Below are 11653 nucleotides of genomic sequence, written 5' to 3'. Positions count from 1 at the left end.
TGGGGGATTTGCCTTGTGCCTGCGTTCTTCTCTCTCCTCCCCCATTCCCCTGACCCTTGGATGGCACCTTACCCCACGCATGCTCACTCACACTCCTATCTTTGAGCCCAGAGAGGCTGGGACTTGCCCTGGGTTCCTGGATCTGCCCCGGCCCAGCCCCCGCCCAGTACCGGCAGGGAGAGGGAGGTGATTGCTGACAGCCAGAGGAAATTCCCCTGGAACCAGTTTCTCAGCTTCCTGGCCCAGCTGTGGAGGGACGCCCCTGGAAGGAGCGGCTGGGCCAGGACCCCCCTGGGCCCCAAATGGCCTCTGCCCTGGGCCCACCCCGGGTCCCCAAGCCCAAAGGAGTCCTGCCTTCACACTACTATGAGAGCTTTCTAGAGAAAAAGGGGCCCCGAGATCAGGTAAGGGCAGATGGGAAGCCCAGCATAGCTCTGGAGCCCGGGCAGAGGTGGATTGTTTTTCAGGGCCTCAGTTTCCCCACGGGGTGGCTGAATGTGGCTGGGCTGGTACTGGGGGCTGTCAAGGGTTCTAGCTATGTATGTCTGTCCGTGTCTATCTCTGTCCTTGTATTTCTCTACTTGATTCTTTTTCTCTATGTGTCTGTCTTTCAGTCTGTCTGTCGGTCGGTCTGTCGGTCTGTCAGTCTTTCCATCTGTCTCGTGTCTCTTTTTTGATCCTTTGGATACAAACAAGACCGAGAACTTCCTCCAGGAAATGAAAAGCCCTCTGACTCCCACACCTCTCTTCTTCCCTCTCTCTTCCCCAGCCTGTTCTCACTGGGGCTTTAGGGGTCAAAGCCTGGACAGGTGACAGTCAGGGACATTGAGAGCAGATGTCCGGCCATATCGGACAGGACATGTCTGTATGTGTACGTGCACGCCTGTGTCTTCCTCAGTTTCCCCGAGGCCCCCCCAGCTCTCCCTCCGTACACACCCTAGGAAGGCTCTGAGCCAGCCCTCTCTGCTCCTCGCTCCAGGCATCCCTGCCATTGCCCCTGGGGTTTTCCTCAAGGTGACCTTGGCCTTCTCTCCACCTCCCCACTACCCACTCCTCTAGAGTTTAGGGAACCAGGTACAAACCCCTACTGGGAGCCTCCTTGCTGTCCCTGACTCCTCTAGGGCCTCAGTTTTACCTCCAGTGAAAGGGGTAGAGGGAGCTGGGCACCGATGGCTCACACCTGTGACCCTAGCTACTCGGGAGGCTGAGATCTGAGGACCACAGTTCAAAGCCAGCCCAAGCAGAAAAGTCTGTGAGATTCTGATCTTCAATGAGCCACCAAAAAGCCACAAGTGGAGCTGTGGCTCAAGTAGTAGAGCCCTATCTAGCCTTGAGTGCAAAAGGTCAGGGACAGTGCCCAGGCCCTGAGTTCAAGCCCCAGGACTGGCACAAAAAATGAATAAATAAAAATGGCTCTCTTAAATTCATACTTCACCTGGTTTGTCTTAAGCTAATGTCAAAGTGTTGGGCACAATACTCCCATGGGCTGGGGGTGAAGTTCCAAGTACTCCAATTGTTTTGTTCTCCGCCTCTCTCTGCCTCTCTCTCTCTCCCTCTCTCTCTCATGTGCATGAATCATGTGTGTACTGGGGCCTGAAACTCAGGGCCCAGATGCTGTCCCTTGACATTTTCCCTGAAGGCTGGCACTTTACCCCTTGAGCCACAGCCCCACTTCTGATTTTTGCTGGTTAATTGGCTATAAGAGTTTCTCAGATTTGTCTGCCTATGCCAACTTAGAACCATGATTCTCTTCCTAAGTAGCTAGGATTGCAGGTATGAATCACCAGTGGCCAGTTGTTTTTATTCTTTTATAGTTTGCTGAGAATTTGTGCAGAAAAAATTGACTAATGTAATAAAAGCTGCTACAACTCAAGATGGCCAAGGTCACTTCCAGCTGAACCTCCGAATACCACACGGAGTTTGACTATACATTACTCCATTCTGAGTAGCTAGCACATGGTAGATCCTCACTAAGCTCGAGGCAGATAAATGTGTGGATCCAGGGAGGATGGATGGGTGGGTAGGCAGGTAGGTGGCTGGATGGATGAATGGATAGATGGACAGATGGGTGGATGGGCTGGTGGATGGATGGATGGATGGGTGGGTGGATGGGTGGATGGGTGGGTTGATGGATGAACAGATAGGTGGATGGTTGGGTGGATGGATGGATGGATGATGGATGGATGAGTGGGTTGATGGATGGGTAGGTTGTTGGATGGATGGTGGATGGGTGGGTGGTAGATGGATGAGTGAATGAGTGGATGGCTAGGTGAATTGGTGGATGGTGGATTGATGGATGGAGAGGCAAATATGAATGAATGGATAGGTGGATGAATGGATGAGTTGGTGGGTAAATGAATGATGGGTGGATGGGTGGGTGGGTGCATGGATGGATGGATGGATTATGAGTCAACAGATGGGTTGATGGATGGATGGAGGAATGGATGGATAGGTGAACTGATGGATGGTAGGTTGATGGATGGATAGGCAGACAGATGAACGAATAGATAGGGGGATGAGTGGGTGGGTAGGTGGGTGGGTGGGTGATGGATGGCATACTATGAAGCAGTGAGACGCACTTACTCCTAGAGAGCCTCCTCCTCCTCCACAAATGGTGAGGCTGCAATGGGTCCAGTTGCTTTGGTTTGTTGTTTCAGGGCCTGAAATGGAACCCAGGACCTAGGGTGTGTTAGGCAAGGGTTCTACTTGGAGTTACATTCAAGCCCAAGGTTCTCTTTTTGCCTTCCCCCCCCCCCCCCGTCAGTTGTGGGTCTTGAACTCTGGGCCTGGGCACTGTCCTTCAGCTCTTCAGCTCAAGGCGAGCGCTCTACCACTGGAGCCACAGCACCACTTCCAGTTTTCTGGTGGTTACTTGGAGATAAGAGTCTCATGGACTATCCTGCCCAGGCAGGATCTCAGCCTCTTGAGTAGCTAGGATTGATTACAGGCGTGAGCCACCAGTGCTGGGCTTCTTTTGTCCTTTCTTAATGAGAACAGCAGATCCCAGAATGTGAGTCACGATGCATAGAGCGGGACCTCCCTGAAGACAATATTTGACCAGAAAACCGAAGCAGTTAGCTGAAGATGTGGGGCAAGCGTATCCAGGCCTAGGAAACCAACAGCCTGTGCAAAGGCCCTGATCAGGGCAGAAGTAGGTTACTGAAGCTCCCTCGTTGACTTCCTCATTGCTCGCCCTCCACTTCTTAGGGTTACAAGAAGTTCTGGGCGGGCCTCCAGGGTCTCACCATCTGCTTCTACAACAGCAATCGAGACTTCCAGGTAAGCCTGAGAATGGGGAGCAGGACCTGGCCCGCCCTTGACCCCCACAGATCATGCACAGGAAGTGTGCCCCACTGTCACAGGAACAGCTACATTCTCCTGAGGATCGCAGACCCCAAGAGGCTTGGGGCTGTCACACCTCCTTGTTTTTGTGTTCTCTGCCATAGCCACTGGAGAAGCTGGACCTGAGAACATTTGTGAAGCTCACAGACAGCATTCCCCAAGTAAGCTCCCGTGATTCTGGTCTCCACCTCACTCTGGTCCTCAGGACCCAAGAGGTCAAGTTCAAGGTAGGTGGATGGGGTGAATGGGAAAGATCCCTTCCATTCATACAAACAAACAAACAAACATGGAGTCCCTAAGATGGCCTGCAGCACACACAGGCAGTGCAAAGGCCCTGGGGCAGGTCTGAGCCCGATGTATTATTATAGGAACAGCAAGGAGGCCTGTATGGCTGGACCCGAGGGAGCAAAGAAAGCAGAGTAGGAAAGAGGACAAGAGGCAGGTCGTGCAAGGCATGTGGGCTGTGGGGATACATTGAGCTTTTACCCAAAGGAAGCTGGGAGCCACGAAAGAATTTAGAGCATCAGAGGTGCAGGGGATGTAACCCACCCTTTCAGCTGGACCAGTTGGGCATGGTGGTGTATGGCTGTCATCTCAGCTACAGTAGTAAGCTTAAATATGATACTGGTCCAGGACACTCTGGGTGAAACCAAAACTCAAACTCAAAAGTAACTAAAGCCAGATGCTGGTGGCTCAGGACTGTAATCTTAGCTACTCAAGAGGCTGAGATCTGAGAATCATGGTTCAAAGCCAGCCTGGGCAGGAAAGTCTGTGAGACTTATCTCCAATGAACAACAGAAAACCAGAAGTAGAGCTGTGGCTCAAAGTAGTAGAGCTCTATCTAGCCTTGAATGACAAAGCTCAGGGATAGCTCCCAGGCCCTGAGTTCAAGCCCCACAACCCCCCCCCCACACACAAAAGGGCTGGGGTGTGTTAAGCAACCCCTTATTTGTAAGTCATAGATCACCTCCCAAATACCATCTTCAAAGCTGCTCTTGGAGTTAGTGCCTCTTACTTTTCCCTCTTTCTCTCCCTAGGTAGAGAGCCTAGAGTCCCGGGAGATGTGGAAAGGCTTTATTTTGACCGTAGTGGAGGTGAGTGTGGGCATTTTTTCTTTCTTTTGGTCAGTAGTGGGGCTTGAACGCTGGGGTGCTGTCCCTCAGCTCTCCAGCTCAAGGCAAGTGCTCTACCACATGAGCCACATCACCACCTCTGGTTTTCTGGTAATTAATTGGAGATTAGAGTCTCATGGACTTTCTTGCCTGGGGCTGGCTTTGAACTGAGATCCTCAGATCTCAGCCTTCTGAGTATCTAGGATGACAGGCATGAGCCACTGGCACCTGGCTCTTTCTTTCTTTTTGCCAGTCCTAGGGCTTGAACTCAGGGCCAAGGCACTGTCCCTGAGCTTCTTTTGCTCAAGGCTGGCACTCTACCACATGAGCCACAGCACCACTTCCAGCTTTTCCTATTTATGTGCTACTGAGGAATGGAACCTGTGGCTTCATGCACGCTAGGCAAGCGCTCTACCACTAAGCCACCTTCCCAGCTCTCCAGTGTGGGCATCTTCTATTCATGTCTCTCAGACCCCAGACCTCCCTCCACGCCCTCTCTTCCCCCCACCCCACACTGGGCTGGACCTGGAGACCCAGGGTCCATCTTCTGTGTTGCCAACAGTGCTTCAAATTCTAAAGTTAGCTTGCCATGACTGTTTAAGTGGTCTACCTTCCTGCTTCTTTTCCCTACGACTTCCTTTTTCCTTTTTCTATGTGTGGGTATCTGTGCTTGGCTTTTTCACTCAAGGCTAGCATTCTCTACTGGAGTCACATCTCCAGTTCTGGCTTTTTGGTGAGAATCTCGTAGACTTTTCCTGCCCAGGCTGGCTTCAAACCTCCATCCTCAGATCTCAGCCTCCCCAGTAGCTAAGATTACAAGTGTTTTCCCACTGTTTGGCACTTGTGGGCTACTTGAGACTTTTCCAGTCCCTTGTCCCGAAGTATAAGTTTGTTTGAGCCCCCATGCCTGCCTGTGCTCTGGGCATAGCTGGCCGTCCCCTCACCGCCTGTGCCTCCCCGGGGCCCCCATCCCCTGTCAGCTCCGTGTCCCCTTCAACCTGACCCTGCTGCCTGGACATCTGTACATGATGGCTGAAGTCCTGGCCAAGGAGGAGGCTCGCCGTGCAAGCGAGGTGCCCTCGTAAGTCTTGGGGACCCCTGGCTCAGGGGTTCTGAGGTGGGAATGGGCAGAGCAGGTGTGGCTGATGGTGGGCAGCAGGCTGAGTCTGTCGGCATGGGGTGCAGGTCTGTGTTAGGGGTGGGGGTGGGGGTGGGGGGAGCAGAGCAGAGCTAGGACTCTAGGGGCAGGTGATGTGGGGGGAAGGGCGTGACCTGAGCTCTGGGGGCGGGGCTATATGGGAGGGCGGGGTTTTGGTATGGGGCGGGGTTATGTGTGGAGGGGCGGGGCCTTGGTGGGGTAGGCGTGTGTTGGGAGGGTGGAGCCTTGGTCTGGGCGGGGCTATGGCCTCTGCTTTGAGGCGTGGCTATGTTGGGGGCGGGGCCTGGCTCTGGGGCGGATTATGCCGGGAAGGGCGGGGCCTGCGCCCCCGGGGCGGAGCTGTTCCCAGTTGCTTTGGTTTGGTTTTAGGTGCTTTATGAAGGTCAGCCGGCTGGAGGCACAGCTGCTCCTGGAGCGCTACCCTGAGTGCGGGAACCTGCTGTTGCGGCCCAGCGGGGATGGCACAGAAGGTGGCGTGTCTGTCACTACCAGACAGATGCTCAACGGGTGCGCATGCGCGACTCGGAGCCCTCCGCGGTGGGGGTGAGGGTTGTGGGTCAGAGGTTGGGGCGGAGCCACCCCTGAAATCAAGTTCGCCTAGGGGCGGGGCCGGCTTTGGGGGCAGGGGCGGCACGCCGGCGCGGGGCTCAGTGCCTGAGAGTTAGACTGCGCTCCTCCGGCCAGTCAAGACGAGCAGGCCGACCTGGGCAGGCCTGTCAATCAAAGCCCGGCCTGGTGGCTCAGCCCGTAAACCTAGCTACTCAGGCTGAGATCTGAGGAGCGAAGTTCAAAGCCAGCCTGGGGCGAGGAAGTCCGAGAAACTGTTACCTCCAGTAACCACTAGAAAACCGGAGTAAAGCAGAAGCGTTCAGGGACAGCACCCAGGCCCGGTTCAAGCCCGAGGAGCTACCAAAACAAAAATCAAAAAAAAAAAAAAATACAAAGTCAAGCCCAGCGAGAATGGGCCTTTGAACGGGATAGGGCAGGGGGCAGAGGTCACGGAGTCCCGTTCAGGGGTCGAGCTGAGGGCAGATCTAGCCTGGGCATCGCCCTGAATCCTCCAAGGGTGTAATCAGATCTCAGAACACAGGGTGGAGTCAAACCTGGAGGCGGGGCCAGGGAGGGGGCGGGCCGTTTAGAGGCGTGGCCACTTGCGAGGTAATCCTCCAATCAGGCGGGCCCAGGCAAAATGGGAGGGCGGGGCCGGGGAGGGACGGGTCGTGGGAAGGCGTGGTCAGTGCGAGGCGCTCCTCCAATAGGGCGGGCCCAGCTCTGGGAGGGGGCGTGGTTTCGCGGGGGCGGAGCCAGGCAGAACCCGTTCCTCAGCGCGTTCTCCGCGCAGGGCGCCCGTGGTGCGGCACTACAAGGTGAAGCCCGAGGGCGCCAAGTACGTGATCGACGTGGAGGACCCGGTGAGCATCGGTCCCGGGGTCCCGAGATGCGCGCTGGTGGTGGGGTCCGCGCCCTCCCCCCGTCTCCCTGACCGCGGTCTCCCATCCCTCCTCTCACCCCCCCCACCCCAGTTCCCCTGCGCCTCGCTGGATGCGGTGGTCAACTATTTCGTGTTGCACACCAAGAGGGCGCTGGTGCCCTTCCTGCTGGAGGAGGACTACGAGAAGGTGCTAGGTGGGTGCGCCTTCGGGCGGGGGGAGCCGAGGGGGGCCCAGTCTTCCCCTTCTCATGTCCCCATCGTCCAGAGGAAAGGGACAGCTTCTGGCCGCCGCGCCTCCTCCAGGTCGCCCTGTCTGTTCCAGGCTACGTGGAAGCGGATAAAGAGAACGGCGAGAGTTTGTGGGTGGCGCCCTCCGCCCCGGGCCCAGGTGACGCCCCCACCCCGAGGCTGCTGCTGGGGCAGAGAGGGAGGGACCCTGAACCCACCCCCTCAGCCTCACCCCCTCAGCTAGCACATACCCAGACCTCAGGAACAGAAGTGACCCCAGATTGAGGACCCTAGAGGATGGGAGAAGAGTGGGATGCGGGGGGGGGGTAAGGGGGAGAAGAAATCTGGGAGGCTGGCTAAATCTAGGGTTCCCCTAGATCGGGGAGGAAGGGGACAAGGCAGAGAAGGGTTCATGGGAGATGTGGTGTTTACTGACGACCCGGAAGGAATTTGTTTTCCTATTTACTTTAGGGCTGGTCCTGGAGTTTGAACTGGACACGGTCCCTGAGCTTTGTGGGTTTTTTTGTTTTGTTTTGTTTTGTTTTCCTTGCACAAGACTGGTACTCTACTTCTTGAGCCACTGCTCCACTTCCAGCTTTTTTGATGGTTCATTGGAGAGAAGAGTCTCTTGGATTTATCTTCCCGGGCTGGCTCTGAACCTCAGTCCTCAGGTCTGAGCCTGAGGACACAAGCGTTGTCCCATCAGGACTACATGCTATGTGGCACGTGTGTCCCTCGGAAGCAGCCAACATATGTAAACTCATCGCTCCATGGTGCAGCCATTCATAGATACGTGTGCGCGGGCACTACCTCTGCTGCCAAAGTGGCACAACAGCATATGCATGAGCAGTTTTGCATATACTCAAATTATGCAAATGCAGGCCCACGTGTGTCTCTATTACCTGGGGATACAAACACACTTGCATCCTTGTATGTACACAGCACCATGCTGTATCCAGGTATGCAGACAGCCAGACTAGAGGTGTCAGGACCACCTGGGCCTTGACAGCGAACCCCCTTTTCTCCATCAGATTCTGTAACCCCTGCAAGTGTCCCGAAGCTGCCACCTCCTGTGCCAGTGTCTGCGTCCAGCCAGGACAAACTGCCCCCCCTCCCTCCCCTGCCCCCACTCCCAATCGAGGATGAGAACTACGTCACCCCCATTGAAGACACCCCATCTGTGGATTACGTCAATCAGGATGGTGGGTGAGGGCTGCAGAAATTGGGGTGGGGGTGCAGGAAGGCAATGGTGTCACATGACCAAACCCCCATATTTGTGTATGCAGTGATTTCCGGTAGCCAGCCAGCCGTCCTGAAGCCCAAGAAACTGGCAAAGCTTCCAGTAAAGCCTCCAAAGCCACCCATCAGCCCCAAGCCAGGTAGATAGAGCGCTTTCCTCCCACAATGCACTCTGGGAGGGCTCAGGCCTGAGCTCACCTCTGCTCCCCCTCACCCCACCAGAACCCAAGGCTATCAACAGCGTCCCTGCCAGGAAGCTGATAGGCAGCTCGGCCCAGGCTCTCTTCCTCGCCACAAGTAAGGAGACTGTGGGGGTGGATGCAGGGTGAATTTCCCCCTACTCTGAGAGGTAAGACGAGGGAGCACTTTGTGGGTGGGATGATGCCTTTCAGCCTGTTTCCATTTGTGTCTGCATGGGACTCTATACATTGGGGGGGGGGAGGTTGTCATGACTGGGGAATTTCTGGCTCATCTGAAACTGAGGTCCTGACCCCAACACAGGGCTAGGGGATGTGACGGCAGAGTTGGAGGAGAAGCTGCAGAAGAGACGAGCACTGGAGCACTGAGTCACGGAGATGCCGGGGACCAGCGGCGGACATTCAATTGCCCAGAATTAAAACTCAACAGACTCCCCCCCCACACACACACACACACACAAAGCAGGCTTGCTGGGCACTGGTGGCTCACGCCTGTCATCCTAGCTACTCAGGAGGCTGAGATCTGAGGATTGTGGTTCAAAGCCAGCCTGAGCAGTAAAGTCCTTGAGACTCTTATCTGCAATAAACCACCAGAAAACCAGAAGTGATGCTGTGGCTCAAGTGATAGAGAGCTAGCCTTGAGCTGAAGAGGTGAGGGACAGCGCCCAGGCCCAGAGTTCAAGCCCCATGACCGACAAAAAAAACAAAAAATCCAAAGGAGGCTTATGTGTTTGGCATGCTTGGGACGCTGCGGGGGGACAGGGGCCCCTCAATGTCTGTGCACAATTGCCTCCATTACCTGAACTCCACAAGCCTGCTTGCCTGACCCACAGAGATGCGCATATCATAGCGATTAGGGGGTGGGGAGAAGCTCAAGGTCCTGGGGCCACACCAAAGAACCAACCCCACAGCCTGGCCAGTGTTTGACCTTTATTTGCAAGTGAGGGGAGAGGATCACCCCGGTGTCCACACCTTGTTGGGGACCCCCACCCCTCACTATCCAGAGTTAAGGCTCCAAGCAGCACATGAGAGGGCTTGGCCCAGTTGAACCACCCAATGCCTCTGGCGGCTTCCCCCTTCACCCCCAAAGCACCCAACCGGTTTGTGTCTCTAGGTAAGACTGGTGTTGGAGCTGCTGGTGGCACTGCCCCGCTTCTGTAGACAGCGCACGGAGCTGGGGACCTGCAGACCGGTGGTCACCTGGAAGCTGCCACACCACACCTGGGAAGGGGGGAGAGGAGGGAGGGAGATCAGGGGAGCCCCGCACCCACCCACCCTTCCCACCCCCTTCTCCATTCTGTACACCCCCTGGGCAGCCAGACGGCAGCTCACCGTGAAGGCGGGCAGCAGCGGCTGTGTGAACTTGGCCTTGAACGTGTGCAGCAATTGTTTAGTGCGGGCGTTGTAGAAAGACAGGAGACCTGGGCGGGGAGGAGGGGGCAGCGGGAGGGGTCACGGGGTGGGTGATGTCCCCGGGCAGAGGCTCAGGCATGGGGGCGGGGTGGGAGGGCAGAGGTGGCTGGAGTCTTGGGGTCACCTTGATGGAAGTCACAGTGCACACCCAGGCAGTCGGGCACGGGGGCATCCAGCACCTTGACCTTGTTGGCGTGCTTGGCGGTGAAGCTGACCTGCAGCCAGTTGTTGACGTGGAGACACCAGGACGCTGCCGTCTTGCCCAGCTGCTCAAAGCGGCCCAGGCTGCGGTAGGCCACGCCCACACCAAATGCCTTGCTGTCTGGCTCATAGCGCACCTCCCAGTAATGCTCCCCGCTATCGATCATCGTGTCCCCTGGGGTGGGTGGGGGGGAGAGGACAGAGGGACACTGGGTAAAACCAGGGCCATGTGGACTTCTACTGTGGACAGCTACTCCCAGGGTCCCAGCTACTCCTGCCAGCTACTCCCAGGTTCCCAGCTACTCCTCAGGCTTGGTAAACATCCTGTACATACTTACCAAAGCCAAGCCATAGAAACTATCTCCAATTCATGTCCAGATGTCCCTTGATTCTTCCCAGAAAGTGGTCCCTTCCTCCCCATACTCTGGCTCCTGCCCACAGTTCCCCATGGGCCCACAGTCCACCTGGAGTCTGGATATCCCACTGGTTTTCCTGTCCCAGATCCTTCCCTGGACTCAGAGGCTCCTTCCTGTTGATCTCTGAATCCAGATCTCATCCAGGTCCCCTGCTCCACACACACATACCACCACCACCACCAGGGTCTGGCCCGGACCCCTCTCCTATTCTTACCCAGCACTGTGTAGGACTCGGCGGTGAAGCGGTCCCGGCCCCCACGGCTGGAGGGCGCCCTCTTCGGAGATGGAGTACCTCTGGGGAAAAGGGGAGAAGCTTGGTCCAGGCCTCACTTTCCACACAGGAGGCCTCCCTGGACCATTCCAGGCACGGCCTGCTCCATTCGTCCCTGATAATACTCGGCTCAAGGCTAGTGCTCTACCACTTGAGTCACAGCTCCACTTCTGACTTTTTAGTAATTGAAGACAAGAGTCTCCCAGACTTTCCTGCCCAGACTGGCTTCAAACCAGGATTCTCAGATCTCAGGCTCCTGAGTAGCTAGGATGACAGGTGTGAGCCACTGGGGCCTGGCTAGAAAACATTTTTTATATATATATATTTTTTTTTGGTCAGTTGTGGAGCTTGAACAGTGCGCAGGCGCTGTCCTTGAGCTTTTTTTGCTCAAGGCGAGCACTCTAACACTTGAGCCACAGTTCCACCTCCAGTTTTCTGGTGGTTCATTGGAAATAAGAGTCTCTCAGACTTTCCTGCCCAGGCTGGCTTTGAACTGCGATCCGCAGATCTCAGCCTCCTGAGATGCTAGGATGACAGGCATAAGCCAAACCCTGCTTATAATCCCCTCCCTCCCCTTCCGCACCCCACCTCCCCATTCATGGTAGAAGGAAGCAGCCTGCTTCCTCCAGCACAGCTGCTCCCT

General features: G+C 55.9%; 2 protein-coding genes across 2 annotated transcripts in view; one reads left to right on the top strand and one right to left on the bottom strand.

Moving 5' to 3' along the window:
- The first annotated feature begins 220 nt into the window (after positions 1-220).
- On the top strand, positions 221-9218 carry Stap2 (signal transducing adaptor family member 2). The gene is made up of 13 exons (XM_013022752.1): positions 221-404; positions 3208-3279; positions 3447-3569; positions 4380-4436; positions 5435-5535; positions 5983-6120; positions 6956-7025; positions 7137-7239; positions 7368-7433; positions 8305-8475; positions 8560-8652; positions 8735-8809; positions 9014-9218. The coding sequence occupies exons 1-13, from the start codon at positions 303-305 to the stop codon at positions 9076-9078; spliced, it is 1236 nt and encodes a 411-aa protein (XP_012878206.1). The 5' UTR covers positions 221-302; the 3' UTR covers positions 9079-9218.
- A 601-nt stretch (positions 9219-9819) lies between these two features.
- The window catches only part of Fsd1 (fibronectin type III and SPRY domain containing 1), a 27530-nt gene continuing 25696 nt past the window's right edge, over positions 9820-11653 (bottom strand). Inside the window, exons 10-13 of the mRNA XM_013022645.1 lie at positions 10954-11033; positions 10247-10498; positions 10042-10130; positions 9820-9930 (exon numbers count right to left, since the gene is read on the bottom strand). Coding sequence (XP_012878099.1) covers positions 9820-9930; positions 10042-10130; positions 10247-10498; positions 10954-11033 — 532 coding nt within the window. The remainder of the gene's footprint in view (positions 9931-10041; positions 10131-10246; positions 10499-10953; positions 11034-11653) is intronic.

The sequence above is a fragment of the Dipodomys ordii genome, unplaced genomic scaffold (assembly GCF_000151885.1).
Source record: "Dipodomys ordii isolate 6190 unplaced genomic scaffold, Dord_2.0 Scaffold64, whole genome shotgun sequence".
NCBI classification, from domain to species: Eukaryota; Metazoa; Chordata; class Mammalia; order Rodentia; family Heteromyidae; genus Dipodomys; species Dipodomys ordii.
This window is presented reverse-complemented; position numbering and strand designations above follow the sequence as displayed.

Coding starts and splice junctions, on each gene's coding strand:
- Stap2 (XM_013022752.1), top strand. CDS start 303: ATGGCCTCTGCCCTGGGCCCACCCCGGGTCCCCAAGCCCAAAGGAGTC. Junction 4,437..5,434: donor TTATTTTGACCGTAGTGGAG/GTGAGTGTGGGC, acceptor ATCCCCTGTCAG/CTCCGTGTCCCCTTCAACCT. Junction 7,240..7,367: donor GGACTACGAGAAGGTGCTAG/GTGGGTGCGCCT, acceptor TGTCTGTTCCAG/GCTACGTGGAAGCGGATAAA.